The 18602-nt window shown below is 35.8% G+C and overlaps 2 protein-coding genes across 5 annotated transcripts in view; one reads left to right on the top strand and one right to left on the bottom strand.

The window, feature by feature from the left end:
- The window catches only part of LOC111516200 (cytochrome P450 4C1-like), a 221581-nt gene that overhangs the window by 35660 nt on the left and 167319 nt on the right, over positions 1 to 18602 (top strand). The window contains exon 1 of one of the 4 annotated variants that reach the window (XM_074186177.1): positions 8072 to 8295. The exons of 1 other annotated variant lie outside the window; for it this stretch is intronic. In XM_074186177.1, coding sequence (XP_074042278.1) covers positions 8266 to 8295 — 30 coding nt within the window. In that variant the 5' untranslated portion in view covers positions 8072 to 8265. Of the gene's footprint in view, positions 1 to 8071; positions 8296 to 18602 lie in introns of those variants that run through there. 2 more of the 4 variants (XM_074186175.1, XM_074186178.1) reach the window with 2 other exon arrangements.
- LOC141487369 (ubiquitin carboxyl-terminal hydrolase 10-like) lies at positions 5344 to 6339 on the bottom strand. Its single transcript, XM_074186325.1, has 2 exons — positions 6200 to 6339; positions 5344 to 5839 (listed from the first exon to the last, which is right to left on the bottom strand). Exons 1-2 carry the CDS (start codon positions 6337 to 6339, stop codon positions 5344 to 5346), a joined length of 636 nt encoding a protein of 211 aa, XP_074042426.1.

Raw genomic sequence — 18602 nt, 5'->3', positions numbered from 1 at the left:
ACTCATTACTAACATGATGCTAATTACAGTCTACAAGCAATTTTTATTTATTCAACAGTTAAAATTTTTGCTCCTGTTACGAATCATTATGATTCGACCAAAGTAAACTAATTTTCAATTCTTCTCAATATCCTTAGTGAAAATATCTCGGTTCTTTACAGAAAATGTTTTTCTTGATTGATTCAATTTCAATTGTCCCACTGTGAATGGTTATTTCTTCAAACTAACACATAATATTAGATTACACATCATATGGGTTGTTGGAGAAAAGGGGGTTTCAAAAATGCGTGTTTTTTTGCTGCGGTTGAAATGATCAAAATAATCGTTTCAGCGCGTTATATTTTTATAAAAATCTTTATGCGATTTTCATGAGAGAAATAACTGCTTTTATTATATCGACATTACCTACCCTAATCACTAAATTGGACGTGTAGGACTTAGCCAGCTTGCAGCCCTGATATCAATCCTCTGAATTTTTTATTTACAGGGTCATCTGAAGGCTCTTGTTTATGAAACTGCTGCACTTGATGTGAATGACTTGAGGAACCGAATAATTGACAGATGCAATGACAGATAATCAATGACAGATCGATCGCGGTCGTGTATTTTATCGTACATTTCGCTCATTCACTTCAGGCTCGGAATAGTTTATTATTTACTTTTGGTCTTCACCCCAATATCAACTACACACAACTTCACGCCAACCTAGCCAGTTTAGTGGTGACAGTGTGATAGTGAAACTCCAAGCTTCAAGGCCCCTATTGGTTTGATTATGATTCAAACTGCTGTTATTGAATTTCACCTATAGTTTTTAGTAACCTAACAGCATTGAATTTCAAGTTTTTTCGATGTTTCTTCTTTGTATTTACAATTCTTCCCTTGTTATTTCACATTAGACGTTCGATATAATATTTTTCATAATCAGCAAATGAAATCATTTGAAATGAGTTCCACATCGACCTTTGCGACTTCATAAAATAATTATCTATGTTTTTTTACATCTAAACGAATCCATTGATGTCAAAATCATCGAAATCGGACGACAGGAAGTGAAAACCGGAAGTGACTTGTTTTTGACGGATTCAAAACCTTTTCATCCTAAGGAATCCAAAAATATCATATGTTTCAATATATGATGATTTTTTTCATTTTTTTTGTCAACAAATTCTGCGTTTTGAATCAAACTTTTGCAATTAGATTACACTCGTTGTTGTTCATAACACACCAACTTTTAAATTCAAGTTTGTTCAATGATTTTCTTTGAATGTGCAATTCTTCTTATGCTATTTCACATTAGACACTGTATATTATACTTTTCATAATCTACAAATGAAGTCATTTGAAATAAGTACCCACATCGGTCTGTTGTGGCTAGTATAATAAAAATAGGTTATGAGGCCCTTTTGGCTTGGAAAAAAGATCAATTATATTTCATGACATGTAAACGAATTCATTGATGTTGAAATCATCGAAATCGGACGACCGGAAGTGAAAACTGGAAGTAACCTGTTTTTGACGGATTCGAAACCTTCTCATCCTACGGAATCCAAAAATATCATATGTTTCAATATATGATGATTTTTTCATTTTTTTTGTCAACAAATTCTGCGTTTCGAATCAAACTTCTGCAATTGGATTACACTCGTCGTTGTTCATAACCCAACAACTTTTAAAATCAAGTTTGTTCAATGATTTTCTTTGAATGTGCAATTCTTCCTATGCTATTTCACATTAGACGCTGTTTATTATATTTGTTACGCCATCTTTGTTTTTTCTCTGTCGGTACACTCTGTATTCGTTTCCCTTCCATTTGATGTGCGGCACGTTGAGATACAACTATCATTAACGAAGATTTGGCTTAGTACCTTTCTGACATGTTGCGTCATCTCTGCTTTTTCTTTGTCGATAATTCTGCATTCCTTATCCTTCCATTTGACGTGCTGCACGCGACGATCCGATCATTATTAGTGAATATACAACTCAGTGCCCTTCTGACATTTGCGCTATTATTTTTTGCAATAACTCATTAATTGCCACAAATTATCACACACGCCACCACCTCCCACGCTAACTACGTCACTTTCGAAGTTTAAATGTTTTATCACTATTATTATTATTATTATTCGACCCTCATTCTCCAGTTCAATTCCATCTAGCACAATCAATCGAGCGATATTTGATTTCTCCATTCTGATTGGTTGATCGACACTACTCTGTGACAGAAGTTAGGTTGGATGTTCCACAAGGTTCCGTTCAAAGCATGGACTTTAGTCACTTGGTTAGCGAAATGCGTTGAGTGATAAATGACTCATATTGAAATACGAAAAAATAACGACAATAACGACGAAACGATAAGGAATAAACGCACGCAAAACGGTCAAAAATGCACGCAAACGATCGAAAACACACGTAAATGGTCGAAAACGCACGCAAACGATCGAAAACGCACGCAAACGATCGAAAACGCACGCACAACGGTGGCACGCAAAACGGTTGAAACGTTTGTAAAACGGTCGCTTTCCCCATTTTCAAATGTTAACTCCACAATAGGTAACTCCTCGACACCTTTTGTGCCATCTCCTTCTTCTCCTGATGACGCTAACTTGGTTAACAAAGATACGAGACTTAGTGTCTTTCTGACATGTTGGAACGCTAGACTTCTGTCAAACCGACATGTTTTTTTTTTATAAATGATGTATTTTGAAACGCCTTGTATACACATTGATATCATATTTTGAACCGACATGTTTTTTTCTTGAATGATGTATTTTGACGCACCCCGTACACTTTGACACCATGTTTATTTTCAATGATGTATTTAGAGATCCTTGTACACATTGTGGGATCGAACGTTGAAAACTTACAGCCTCGTGGAACTGTTATGTTTTTTTTTCTCAAATGATGTATTTTGTCGCACCCTGTACACTTCGATGCCATGTTTGTTTTCAATGATGTATTTCGAGACACGTTAAACACATTGAGAGAGCACACTTTGAAACGATACAGCCTCATTAATCTGTAATGTTTTTTCTCAAATCTGATTCATTATTATCAATATATCACTTTCGCGCCTTCAATTTTCATCGAGTCGTTCACGATTAATTTCAAAACCGGCAACGCTACATTGCCCCATAAACAACGATTTATTCAGCAATCGACAACATCTGCTGCGCTAGGAACGTAAAAACCTTGATACCATCTCCATCTCTCTTTGCCTTGATTACGTCACACGCTTCTCTCGCTCATACACATCTTTACATGAAATGTTAATTCTTTCCCAAATCTAAGTATCCGGCAACGCTACATTGCCCCATACACAACGATTTATTTGTACAATCGGCAACACCTGCTTGCGCTAGCAATCGGTAAAACCTCGATACCATCTCCATCTCTCTTTGCCTCGATTACGTCATACGAGTCTCTCGCACTTACACACACAAACACATCTTTACATGAAATATTAATTTTTTCCCAAATCTTAGTATATTTTCCTATCTTCAACATGATAATGACGATTACAGTCTACGGAAATCAAAAAAATGTGGTTAAGTATATAAAATTAGTCAATTTCGGTCCTGACAAATCTTACGCTGTAAATACCCAACATTCGCAGTTACTTTCAATATCTTACGTTGGTGTAGAGGCTAAGGACAATGTCTACCGCGCGGACAATCCGGGTTCGAATCTCAGAACAACAAACTTTTTCAATTAAAATCACGTGACTGGAACGAGACAAGGGGGGCGAGGGGTGATGCGGAGTCCCAAGGAGACTGAGTTCCATGCTTGAATCGCTACGATACTTGTTCCATCCTGCGTCGATGACGTCACACGTTTCTCTCTTCCACTCACTAAAGTTTCTCTCTGAAATACTTATCAGCGACGCACGACCTTGAAGTGGTCCAGGAACAAGTTTGTTCATCTACTGATTTGAATTTCCCGCTGTGGAGAAGTGGAGGTGGTCTGGAGTGGGATTTGAAGGCTAAAGTTCAGTTTACACAGAATGGACGTCTGGCAGAGACGAGGCGCTGACTTTTGCCCCTTCCGTGTGAAGTGGGCCTGAGGTCCAAAAAGGTCCAGAATTTAGCTCCATAAAAAAATACATGGGATTTTGGTTTAGAACTCCTATAGCTAGAATACTACAGACGAAACAATTTATCACAAAGAACAAACGCGTGACAAATTGGCCCCTCGTTTCACCAGCGTTCAACCCGTCGCTCAAACACACAATAAAATCAGAACAGAAACTTTGGAGTATTCCAAGCACAATTTGAAGAAACGCAAAAAATATAATTTCATTATAAGTTATGTAAACGTAACATAATTAGTAGATATTAGAAACAAATCATGGTTTCATATTGACATGACTTGAAAGGAAAACTACGCTGAATATTCAATTGATTCACTCTTACAACAAGCACAAACATTATTATTGTGAGCTGACTATATATTACAAATAATACAACAACATTTTATCCAAAAACGAGGACTCGTAAGTTTGGGAGGAAAAATACATAAATAGGTTTTTGAAACTTTAGATCATGAAGATGATGAAAACAAATGAAACTCTCTGCCTACTTAAATTTAACATATCAATAACATTTCAGAATCAAGTTAATGAAATTAATATTCTTTATTTCCAAGATCAACTGGTCAAGTTTAAGAATCAACATAGTTACTACAATTTCTCAGGAACACAAACAGTATTCACTATGAAGAAAATTATTTTCCTAATTCACTTTCTAATAGTGAAATCTATCACTTTCAAAACCTAGTTTATTCACCCTTCCTATTAATAATAAAAATTATATCACCCCCAAAACATTACCTAATCCTAAATGATAGTGAAGAAACTCTACCAGTATGAAGAAGATTTAAAACAAAAAACTTTGGCAGACCAGTTGACATCAGAAACAATTCTGTTTTCCACTCCAACAAGCATCATTATCAGTGAGAGCTGTACTATGGAAAATCACTACGAGATCCAGCCTGGAAGTTATTTCATTTCTATACTTGTGTGGATTATCCTTTTTTTGCATCTTTTTAAGCATTGTCATATTCTTTGAAGTAGCATTTTACAATAAAAATTGCTACCTATATAATCTATGGCAATATTACAAGTCGAAGCGACGTGAACAGCCAACCCATATGGAAGATATGCAGCCTGGCCAGCCAGACCTACCCCAGTCTAATTAGTTCCAACGAAATCAAATATACATATAACATTAAAAATTGAACAATACCTATCACTAATGAAAGAATAAAATAATTCATTAAAACCAAAAAAAATATATCAATTTCAATAAAAATTTAAACGAGAAATTCCGTAAGATTCCAGACGCAAGCTTATTTAGATAGGAAAATATCGGTTTTCCTGTAGAATAGCAAATAAGGAACTCGCGTTCCTTGGGGTTTCAATACGTCTTCATTTTGCACGGTCTTGACCGAAGAATCGTCGTACCTAATCCAGCAATTGTAGCCGACGTGGAAGGCATCGGTCACGTAGTGTCCAATGTTGGCATTTTTGCCTTCATGGTAAACGACGGCGAATAGCTTGTATTGTCTCTCTGTTGGAGACTGTGTTTCCGACGATATCAAAGTCGAATCAAACTTCAAGTCGAATTCAAAATCAAAAGCCTTGATAATCTTCGTGCAACGGTAGTTAATGTATTTGAAAAACTTCAGATGCAAAATAAGGATAACGGGAAGTTTGCAGAGCGTAATTTGTTCCCACGCTTCGACCTTCTCGTTTGTTTTCGACGAAGTCACTCCCTCTAAAATGTTCTTGGAGACAAGTACCTTAAGCGCTTCTCTGACGGTCTTCACTTTCTCAATGTTGAGTCTTCATCTTAAGGAGGAATGAGTTACGTTCCTGAGTCCTAACCTGCAGTCGGGTACTGCAAGACATCAGTTACATTCCTACCCTGTAGCCAACAGTTATTCCGGGATGTATATATGCTGACTTGCTTTCTACCAACACTTTTTATGCTGAATTGCTTTCTGCCGAGAAATATTTTTTATGATAACTTGCGTTTTTACCATGAATACTCTTTCATATCGCATAGACATGTCGTTGTTTGAATTATATTATAAATATAGGCTAGACATTATTTTACTCATTCCAGTTTTGTCATAAAATTGGTTTCAAAATACGAGAATGCCTTACCAACCACACCACTGCTGAGGCATAAACGTAACTCACCTGAGCAAATGCAAAATGAGCTCCTGTGATGTTGCATCTGATGCTTTGCGGTTATCGATCGGGCTCATAGAGAGGTTACGCTTATACTGCATAGAATTCTTTACATCCAGCGACTCCTCTCTTCGAACATTTTTGTTCATATATCATTTTCAACTCTCGGTAAAGTGCGGTGAGTATTCGGGTGTATAAGATCTGCTTTTCCGTTAACCAGCTTGTAAACATTTTATAACACGAATTTGAGCATGTTTTCGGTCTGTAATTTTTCTGTGGATCAAAACGGTCCACCCTTTGACAAACCAATCTGAAATCGGCTGCTTTCTATCCAGCCATGATTTGAAAACTATGGCCAGATGGCGGTGGGTGCTTGTTAGTTTTTTCCACCAATAAGTGTTCAGCCCGTCTAGACCTGTAGCAGCAAAATCATATTTTACTACACGATCCCATTGAAGACGATTCTCAAAGTTTATATATTCATATGATTTTTTATTATGATCAAACGAAAACCATTAGAGTAGTTCCGAAGTGATCTTTCATTACCTAACATTCATTATCCAACTGTAAAATCCTAAAATATGAACATTTTTCGAAACTGGTTCATTATTCATTTCGAAAATTTCAATAGGAGCCAGTTTTCGGAATTTGAATCGTAATTTGAATACAGTCATGATCTGGTCCATGTTTGATAACCATATAATAAGTACCTTTGTATCGCAAAATACGTTGTGGCGTACTTACTTCAAAAACGAAATTTCTGCGTCACAACCAAGGCGTGGATTCGAATTCTTGAGATCTGATTGAAAATTCAAGATGTTCTTTAGTAAGCTGAGAGGGCGCCAGCCAATAAATATAATTATATAAATTGACGAGGAATGGGGATTCAAACAAAATAAATGAACAATATTAATGATCGGTAGATGTGGCAGTAAAAGAAGCCACCTCTCTAGAATAGATAGAAATGAAATACCACTAAATTGGTGGAGACTGGAAAGATTTCTCATCTAAATAAAAATAGCATCATTCATTAATCCACCCCAATCTCTCTTAAAAGTTTTCCCCACATAGACAACTTCAACTTTTCAAGATTTTATGTCACTACCAACACACGAATGAAAATGAATCATGGTAAGTTTCCTGAACATTTGGCAAAAATAGGTAAATAGGTGAATCCATTATGATCATGTGACAATTTTTCTCAGCGGATATAAATCACATCCTATTCACATGTCCCAACTTCGAACTGTACTGGCCGGGTTTCTTAAATAATTTGTTTTTATCGAATGTTTCGTTTCCAACCAATTTAAACAGTTCTTTTAGCTACACTCATAGTTATTCATAGTCGAATCTAAAATATCAATATAAAACGTAGTAACTCGATTCATTTCGGAATTTCTGTAAAAAACCGAAATCAGAAAGTTCACACAAGTTGAATGAATATCTGAATGTAAGAAATACCTTCTACCATTGTGAAAAAAAAATTTACATTTTTCTTAATCAGGGATTATTACATAACACAGTGAGTAATCATCTATTCTTATATACCTGTTATATCGTGAGTAGGACGATCTCACCGGTATCAGATTACCAAGATAACGACTTCCAAGACTTTGAGTCAGCAGAGTCAGCAGAACGTGATACTTTTGTTATTCCCATCGTCTCCTGCTGACACCGCTGTCTACACATTATAAATGGACCCTGCGAGGTCAAATCATTGTCAGTATCTATTAAGAGTTGGTCAGAACTTATTTAGAATTCGTGTCGTATCAACTTAGATTCTGTTCCATTTTTCATTGTAGTTTTTGTAACGATATTTTTGTTGTTATTCAAAGAAAGTCTGTAATTGAAAATAAAGTGTTTTTTAAAAAAGTCATATTCAAAAGAGTGAATATAACAATTGGCGCAGTCGTTGTAGGATCTGACAACGTTGCTAGAACAAGGAAACCCTAACTAGTAGCGGCGGATTCTAATCCCTCAACAGAGAAAGAACCAACAACCCCTGAGGAGTCATCACTCGAGGAAGCAGCGGAAGGAACACCTGGTGAAGCCCCTGGCTGGACGACTTCGAGAACATGACGAATCGGAATGAAGATTGTAATACTGTAAGTCGATATTGAATTGTCTCGATTTATTTTGCAATCTATTTACCATCACTTCAATTCTTTTCAAAATCAATAATCATACTGATTGATTATTGCAAATAGTAAATAAGTACTGTTCGATCATTCAAATTTTGACACCAAAAATTTGTTAAGATAAATCAAAATGCCTCAAAACCAACCAGAACCAGAAGCAATCGAACCATACAAGTTATCAGAAATATTTTCAATAGTGCCTGAATTCGAAGGTGATCAAATATTTTTGAACACTTTCTTAAATGCTTGTGATTGTGCATATCGCATGTCAACAGCAGACCAACGCGATCTATTAGTGATTCACATAAAAAACAAACTCAAAGGTAGAGCAGCACAATTGATAAGTTCAAGGAATCCTGAAACTTATCCCGAAATCAAACATTTATTAAATTTATATTTTGGAGACTCTAGAGATCTAACATCACTGATTCACGATCTCCAGCGTATCAAACAACTTCCAAATAAAACACCTTCAATATTTTTCAATCGCCTTCAAGTCCACAATGCCAAAATGCACGCATGTGTACAAAAATCCGTCCTTTCTGCGGAACAAAAACACGCGCAATCCGCACTAATTGAAACAATGGAATTAAACACGCTTTTAACCGGACTAGAACCGCGAATAGGTCAAGTAATTCGTGCCTCCAATCCGGCAGATCTACTTGAAGCCCATGTTAGAATTAGGAGAGAAATGCAACTATCCTATTTCGGACATCAAAAAAATGAAAGACCAAACCAAACACGTCCTCAACAAACAATCAGACGAAACTCCCAACCAACATCCCAAAGAACCTGTCACACTTGTGGTCAGATAGGTCACATTTCCACAGAATGTCGAATGAGACAACAAAGACCCCAAAATAATTATCAATATTCCAACCAAAGGTTTGCGAGACCGAACCCTCAACCCAATCAAAATTTTTCGAGTCAAACAAACCCTCAACCCAATCAGAATTTTCCAAGACCAAACTTTCAAACAAATTCTCAGCCAAACAGGTCCCAGACTAATCAAAACCAAACTCGACCTCAATCTCAAAACCAATTCAGATCATCCGTAATTCAAAGAAATCCGAATTACCCTGTCAATTTTAACCAAAACCAAAGAGCTCATTTCATGACATACGAATCTCAAGATTATCATACAGGTGATAATCAAGACTATCATACAGCTGATAGCTATAACTATCAATACAACGATTATTACCCCACCGATAATGACTACGATTACTATACCCCTAGTGATCAAGATTACCAATACAACCAAATTCAAACACCTGAAGATCCTTCAATATACCAGGATTTTCTTTCACTCCCGAATACGAATCACCCACTTATTCAACCCCAAATAACCAACAACCAATCGATCGACCCTATATCAGAAGTCCACTCCCAAATTCAGTCCCTGAATATACAAGACTTCAACCCGAACGCGAACTTCCCGGAACAAATTTTCACGTAAGCCCTATGCTTTCTATGAATTCGAAGAATCTGTACTACATCAAGGACTCTTCCAATACTTTTGAAATCCTAATCGATACAGGTGCAGGAATATCCATTTTCAAACCCAAAACATGCGAAAAATACCCCCTTAGATTCCCTGAAAACGTCACTATACAAGGTATCACTGACCAGAAAATTGTCATGAATGAATCCACTCTAATAAATTTCACACAAAACGATCCACACAAAGTCTTTATCTACGACTTAGACATCGACTTTGACGGTTTACTCGGATCTGACTTTCTCGAACATTACAATTGTATAATCGACCTGAAAAATAAACAACTTATAACAAACTTTAAAACGGTCCCTTTGTTCAAAGTTTCAGACATAAATGACCATATACTCACTGAAAAACCGAACCAAATTCAAATAGAACCCCGAATGGAGAAAATATTCAAATTACATTGCAACCTCAAGAACACTGAAGCTATACTGCTAGCTGAAGAAAGAGAAAAAGTAAGAATTCACAACGCCATAGTCAAAATTGATGAAAACGTATGTTCTACACTACTATCGTGAATACAAACGCGATCCCAAAACAAATTGATTTTTCTGAAATAAAACTCGAACCCTTTCCAACACATGAAACAATTTTGAATATTAATGAATCGTTTTCCCAAAACCAACCCCATATTGACCGTATCCAAGAAATCAAAGCGCAACTAAGAACCGAACATTTGAACGAAGAGGAACATCAATCAATAACTGATTTATGCCTCCAATTCGAAGATATCTTCTATTTAGAAGGAGATAATCTCACTTTTACCAACGAAACTAAACATACCATCGATACTAAGGATGCTAGACCCGTCTTTACGAAATCCTACAGGTACCCACAAGTACACAAGGAGGAAGTAAAAACACAAATATAAAAAATGCTAAATCAAGGCATTATTCAGCCATCAATATCCCCATGGTCATCTCCAGTTTGGGTTGTACCCAAAAAGATGGATGCCTCCGGTGAACAGAAATGGAGAGTTGTCATCGATTACCGAAAACTCAACGAGCTAACGGTTGACGACAAATACCCATTACCCAACATCTCTGACCTCCTAGACCAGCTTGGTAAATGTGAATATTTCACCACGCTTGATCTCGCCTCCGGATTTCATCAAATTGAAATCGAACCCAAAGATATTCCCAAAACGGCTTTCTCCGTAGACAATGGTCACTACGAATTTATTCGTATGCCATTTGGCTTAAAGAATGCTCCAAGTACGTTCCAGAGAGTTATGGATAATGTTCTTCTAGGTATACAAAACGAAAGATGTCTCGTATACATGGATGACATCATCGTATATTCTCCTACCATCCACGAGCACATAGCAAGGTTGACCGAAGTATTTAAAAGACTTCGAAAAGCGAACCTGAAAATCCAACCGGATAAGTGCGAATTCTTGAGAAAAGAAGTCGCCTATCTTGAACATGTCATTACCCAAAACGGAGTCAAACCCAATCCAACGAAAATTGAATGTATCCAAAATTTCCCCGAACCAAAAACCCAAAAAGAAATAAAATCATTTCTAGGTTTAGCTGGATACTATCGACGATTCATTTGTAATTTCGCCAAAATTTCGAAACCATTGACCAAATTACTTCAAAAAGATATCCCCTTCAACTTTGACGCAGAATGCAGACAAGCATTCGAACAACTTAAAAATTCACTCATAACGAGCCCCATTCTCATTTACCCTAATTTTGAGGAACCATTTTTGCTCACCACTGACGCCAGTGCGTTTGCAGTTGGTGCCATTTTATCACAAGGTCCCATTGGCAAAGATCTCCCAATAGCATATGCGTCTAGAACACTTTGTAACGCAGAATCGAAGTACTCTACAATAGAAAGAGAACTTCTTGCCATCATTTGGGCAGTAAAGCATTTTCGCCCATATCTTTTCGTACGAAAATTCCGACTAATTACTGATCATAGACCCCTCACCTGGCTTTTTTCAATAAAAGACCCTGGTAGTAGGCTGGCACGCTGGCGGCTCAAACTCGAAGAGTATGATTACCAGATAGAATATAAACCCGGTAAAATCAACAAAAATGCAGATGCACTATCCAGAATCAAAGTTAACTACTTCAAAGAATGCACGAATTTCCAACACAAAATTTCCATACACGCATCTAACGAGAACGAAACCGAAGTAAAAGCGGACCCCGAAATAAGTGATAACCCTGACGAAAACATTCCTGGAGAGAGAAATAACCCTGAAGGAAACGACACCCCTGAAAACGAAATACCCGTAGAAACCATTCAAGAAGAATTTAATACATTTGTCAATTTATATAAATCAAAATCTTTAATCGATTATTCTAAAATAGAATTCGATAATTCTCAACTTCTTGATAAACATCATAAAAACATTGTTAGTTTCTTTTGGCAAAATAAACTAGAACCGTTACATTATGAAATCATCGAAGACCTCTTCGAAGAACATCCAGAGTTTTACAATGATAGAATCAACATACTTTCTAGTAAATCAGTAAAAGATCGTAAATACTACATCATACCCCTTCCTTTTGATCCTGAATCTGTCATAGAGCACATGTTCTATATTATTTATAAATCCCAAAATGAATTCGATCTTAGAAAAACTTTTTCAATCGAAAACAACCTAGAACTACCCATACTAGAAATATTTTCATTTATTTTTGCCGACAAGGAAATCAAATTGAAAGTCTGTCAAAACTTAACGACAACTCCTGACCCCGATCAAATTCCCATAATCATTGATCAATGTCATTCAGGAAAAACAAATTTACACCGTGGCATTAATGAAACCATCAGAAGAGTAAAATAGAAATACAACTGGCAAGGGCTCATTAAAGACGTCGAAAATTTCGTAAAAAAATGCGAAATTTGTCAAAAAGTCAAAATTTGCCGAAAAAACCTTAGTACACCTCTCGTCATAACTGAAACCCCAAAAACCCCTTTTGAACGTATCAATGTAGATATTTTCGAAATTCCCACAAAATACTACGCTTTGACAATAAGAGACGAACTGACTAAATTCACACAAGCATACGCCATAGAAGACAAATCCTCGAAATCAGTCGTGAACACCCTTCTTCTTTACTTCCAACACTACGGTACACCACTTAGGATACATTGCGACTACGGTCGAGAATTTACAAGTCAACTTATGAAAGACTTATGCTTTTTGTACGACATTAAACTAACATATTCGAGTGTAAATCACCCACAATCGAACGGATCAATCGAAAGATTCCATGCCACATTTGCTGAAATGATTGGCGCCCATAAAGCCGAAAATCCCGATGAACACCCCATGAACGTCTTACCGTATGTAGTTATTTGCTATAATAATACGAGAAACAAAACAACAGGTTTCACACCGTACGAATTAATATTCGAACATACAGGTAGTCGATCCCCAGAAACGCTCTATAACCAAAAAGATCTAATTTCAAAATATGTTAGAGATCTTAATAACCGCATGACGTATTTCTATAAATTGGCCAGAGCAAAAACCGAAAGACAAAAAGAAAAGTCCAAAATCAGATTTGATAGGACAGTTTCCGAAAACGTCCCTAAATATAAAGTAGGAGACAAGGTTTATGTGAAAGAGTCACAAATTTCAAATAAACTCGAAAATAAATTTAATGGACCATTCGAAATATTAGAAATTTATCCCAATTCCGCGATGTTAGTGAATTGGAAAACGCGAAATAAAACTAAAGTGAATTTCGACCGCTTGAAACCTTTTCATGAATAATAATCTTTTTCAGGACACTCCTGCTGTCATCAACAGCCAGTGCCCAATACAACTTAGAGTCAATCAATAACTCGATCGGCGTTTTCTTCCATCAAGAAGGAACCCTCAAAATAACGAACGAAAAATGGACCCTTTTGGTCTACAAAGATTTATCATCCATCAAAGACGCTCTATACAATAATGATAAAATCCTAGAAAACTTCATTTATTTTCTTGACAGAGACGAGCCTAGAATACTAGCTTTCAAAGCTCAAATAAAAACACATACCAGTCTTTTAACCCAAATATCAGACTCACTACAAGGAAAGTTTAGAGATATCTTCACGGACACAGAAAAATTCGAAAAAAGAACAAAACGTGGTTTAATAAATGGCGCAGGAACTTTTTGGAAAGCAATAACCGGAAACCTTGACGCATCCGATGGAGAATATTTCACGGATTGTATCAATAAAATAAGCCAAGACGAACATCAAATTGAAAATCTATTAAAAAATCAAATATCTGTAACCACCTCGGTGATCAAAAACTTCAATTCAACAATTCAAAAGCTACAAGTTGATGAAGAGACTTTCAATCAAGATATAAAAGAATTCGAAAAATCATTAATGGAAATATCAGACGATATGGCATTTTACGAAGCTCAAATAAAAACTCTAGAGATATGCGAATCACTCATGGAAAGCTACCTATTCCTTGAAACTTTTATTGGCGATATTATCAATTCAATCACTTTCGCTCGATTGAAAATAATTCATGGTTCAATCAAAACATCAAGAGATTTACTTTATTCACTTCAAGAAATATCACAAACATTGAACAAAAATAATTTACCATTATACGTCAGTATTGGAAATATCCCCCAATACCTAGACCTTATTGAATTGCAAGCATATCAAACAGACGATAAAGTAGTATTTGTTTTAAATATTCCCCTAGTAGAGCCTGAAACGTACACACTTTTTCATTTATATCCAATACCAATCTTGGATGCTCGAACAGGACTTCACCATATATTATTAACATTTCAAAAATGTATTGCGCGAGACGACGATTCAATGTTGTACACTTCTTTTCAAAATTTAGATAATTGTAAAGTGATCAAAACCGACTTGAAAATTTGTGCAGAAGTGCTTCCATACCCGGTAGACAGCAACGCTATTTGTGAAGCCCAGCTCCTCAAACAAACTCTGCAATTGCCTGAAAATTGTAAATCAACAGTGATCTACGCAAAGGACTACAACGTTCAAGTGATTTCTCAAAATCTGTGGCTGATATCAATATCCGATCCTCTACCAGTCACCATAAACTGTATTGGCAGAGAAATAATCACAAAAATCATCGAAACCAATACCCTCCTGAAACTTCAGCCTGAATGCAACGCCTTCATTGGAAACACGAGAGTTCATTCCAAATATTTTGTTGAAAGATACCAGAACGTAACTTACAACAAACATGCAGTCCAGATACCATATCGATGCTGTGACCACCTCCCGGAAAAATCAAAACTCCCGGAGCTGAAACCCCTGAAATCAAATAAAATAAATGTCGACGATCTCAACATTGCCGAACACAAGTTGAACCAATACTCAGATGAATTGGACAAACTCATCAACGAACCGTTCGTGAACAAACAAATTTCTTGGTTCACGTATTTTACAATTGCTCTCATCATCGCACTAGTGATTTTGTATATTTTTTGCAAGTGCCGTCGCAAGAAGTCAATTGCGATCGGAATCACCTCTTCAAGCAACGACAACCCACCGAGACCACCAAGAACGAGAATAGTACCCAGAACCCTGGCAAGATTCGTTCCTAGAAGAAGACCCAGCGTCCGTCTAGAAGACCCCGTTGAAGAAGATGTCGAGCTAACCACGAGTTTGAATGAAAAAACTCTTTCTTAATAAAAGTTGCTGCAAAGCACCAACTTTTCTTTGATAAGGGGAGTTGTTATATCGTGAGTAGGACGATCTCACCGGTATCAGATTACCAAGATAACGACTTCCAAGACTTTGAGTCAGCAGAGTCAGCAGAACGTGATACTTTTGTTATTCCCATCGTCTCCTGCTGACATCGCTGTCTACACATTATAAATGGACCCTGCGAGGTCAAATCATTGTCAGTATCTATTAAGAGTTGGTCAGAACTAATTTAGAATTCGTGTAGTACCAACTTAGATTCTGTTCCATTTTTCATTGTAGTTTTTGTAACGATATTTTTGTTGTTATTCAAAGAAAGTCTGTAATTGAAAATAAAGTGTTTTTTAAAAAAGTCATATTCAAAAGAGTGAATATAACATACCTTATATCAGTAGGTATGATATGATGTAATCCAATTCTGTTATCCAGTATTAGGAATCACACGTTGAGAGCTAATACCCTGTTAGTTCTTAGCTCGCACAAGTTTCGACTTTCGAGAGTTGTCGTTCGTAGGGGAGCGACAGTTGGTTAACGGAAAAACAGATTTTTAACAGATAGGAATTGGATTAGGTCAGTATACTTTGTAAATTTCTGGATCTACGAGAGGTATTCTCAAAACATATACAACTTTTGAATCTGTTTGAAAAGCTGCGAATTCTATTATTTCAAGATACTGAACTAAATTTTGGGTTGCAAGGGTAGATAATTGTTTTGCAATGATACCGAGAACTTTCCATGTGAGTTTCGCATATTTCAATCTTCAATATTTTGCTTCTACTAGCTGTAAATTGTCAGAAATCTCGTATATTGATTTTGAACAGAAATTGTTACTGAAATTTAGTTCGTCTATAAATTTTCGATTTGGTGTTCATCTTTTAGACTAGGGCTGAAGCCTTCAAAAATGGTAAAAAGTGAAAAAAAAACGGTAGAATGAAATCCATCAGAAAAGAAAGGGAATATGATAAAAATGAAAGTAAAAAATAATTCTACTAGCTGTAAATTGTCGGAAATCTCGTATATTGATTTTGAACAGAAATTGTTACTGAAATTTAGTTCGTCAATAAATTCTCGATTTGGTGTTCATCTTTTAGACTAGGGCTGAAGCCTTCAAAAATGATAAAAAGTGAAAAAAAACAGTAGAATGAAATCCATCAGAAAAGGAGGGGAATATGATAAAAATGAAAGTAAAAAATAATTACGGGATATTTGAGTTCGGGAAGTGGAAGGGGTGAGTTTTCAAGGGTAAAATGGGTAAGAAGTTATAGGTAATGAAAAGATCTACAACTTTTGTATTCAAAATTTTTTCACATTACCTTCAAATTTATGTGAAAAATTCAAATAACCAAGTTTTTGGTTATTTATTTTTTATCTTTTTCAAAAAATTTTTTTTACGAAATTTGGTAAAAATTAACCTTTTCATGTCCCAAATACACTGTAATTTATTTGATTTGAAATATTTAGTTTTTCACTTCATTTTGACTTAATATCAAAAAAGCACCCTAATTTTCAATCGAAAATTCCCGCATTGGAATATTAGTTTTTTTCAAAAAGTGAAAAAAATTGAAAAAACTCGAATTCGAAAAAAATTCATCATCATGTACAATTTTGAGCTATTTATTGAAATTTACACTTTGATTGCTCAAAAAACGTGTTACATTGATAAACGAAAAAATTGCAAATCGAAATAAATATACTACTATAATTAACAAAACAAATAGGTTATTAAAGTTAATATTTAATAAGACATCTACAATATTTTGAGAAGTTTGAGGAATCTTCTTTACATAATTTGTTAGAAGCCTTATTGCTGTTCTGAAATAATTTATATACCTGAATGTAATGTGAAATCTCAACTCGACGAATTATTTGTGAGTGTGAATAGATCAACGCATTCTGACGGCATAGTGCTTGTCGTTGACGGTGGATTTTCACTGCACAAAGTAATTTGGCAGAAAAATAAAACGGTGGAAGAGATCATGTCTTCGATGGGTACCCCGAAATTAAAGAATCAGTTACTGTCACAACAGTACCAGCAGCTACTTCAACTAAAATAGGAGAACGTAGTCGTAGAAAAACCTCAGACAATATTCCAGAGTTTGATTATTGAAACCATACAAAAAAATCATATTTTCAAGAACAAATTTCATCTAATGAGAAAAACGATGACAAAATAATGAAAACTTAAATGAAAAGATTACAGTCACAAGGGTTTCTTGTAAACAAGTAGAAGAATCTGTTGATGCTGACATAAATAGGACGTCGATAGAAATTGCCAGAGATACCAATAATAAAACTGTCATTGTTGTGGGTCAAGATATTGATTTTTTGGTCCTTTTGAATCAATTAAGTTCAAATAATCATAATATTTATTTCCTCAAACCAGGTTCTGGAAATGTAAAGGATCTATTTTTCTAGTATCTATCTTTCTAATAGTTTCAAACATGAATCCTTCAGAAATATTGTTGTATTTCTGTATGGTTTTTTCGGTTGCGATACAACATCTGGATTTGCCGGAAAAGGAGAGAAAAGTATCGTAAAAATTTGTCTAATTGACCAATGTTTTTTATAAGAAAGATGCAAGTAAAGAAGATGTAAAAAATGGATTGCATTTAATAGCCAGGCGGTTCGACGCCCTAGTCTGATCGATATATTTTCACTTGCTATCGCCGAACCATACGTTAAAAGGTAAGACCTCGTTAATCCTCAGCTCGAACAAGTTTCGACTTCTGAGGGTTGTCGTTCGTAGGGGTGCGACAGCAGGTTAACGGAAAAACAGATTTCAAACAGATAAACAGACAGATAAAAACTATTATGAATGTAAAAATGAAAAAAAAACACTGAATCACTTTAGATTTGAAATATGTGTGAAATATCTTTTTTGCGTTATCTAGCTGTTGCACCTCTACGTACGACAACCCTCAGAAGTCGAAACTTGTGCGACCTAAGGACTAACGAGGTCTTACTTTTTGATGTGTGATTCCTAACAAAAATATCAATAAGCAAAAATTAAACCATCTGTCATTTTGGCAAACTTCCCACCCACAGAAGGAGCAGCAGAACAACATTAGTAGCAGGTTACAGCCGGTTCTGGGCCTTCCCCCACCACTATGACGTA

The sequence above is a fragment of the Leptinotarsa decemlineata genome, unplaced genomic scaffold (genome assembly GCF_025532065.1).
Source record: "Leptinotarsa decemlineata unplaced genomic scaffold, Ldec_3_MD MMD2_tig00078422_RagTag_RagTag, whole genome shotgun sequence".
NCBI lineage: Eukaryota > Metazoa > Arthropoda > Insecta > Coleoptera > Chrysomelidae > Leptinotarsa > Leptinotarsa decemlineata.
This window is presented reverse-complemented; position numbering and strand designations above follow the sequence as displayed.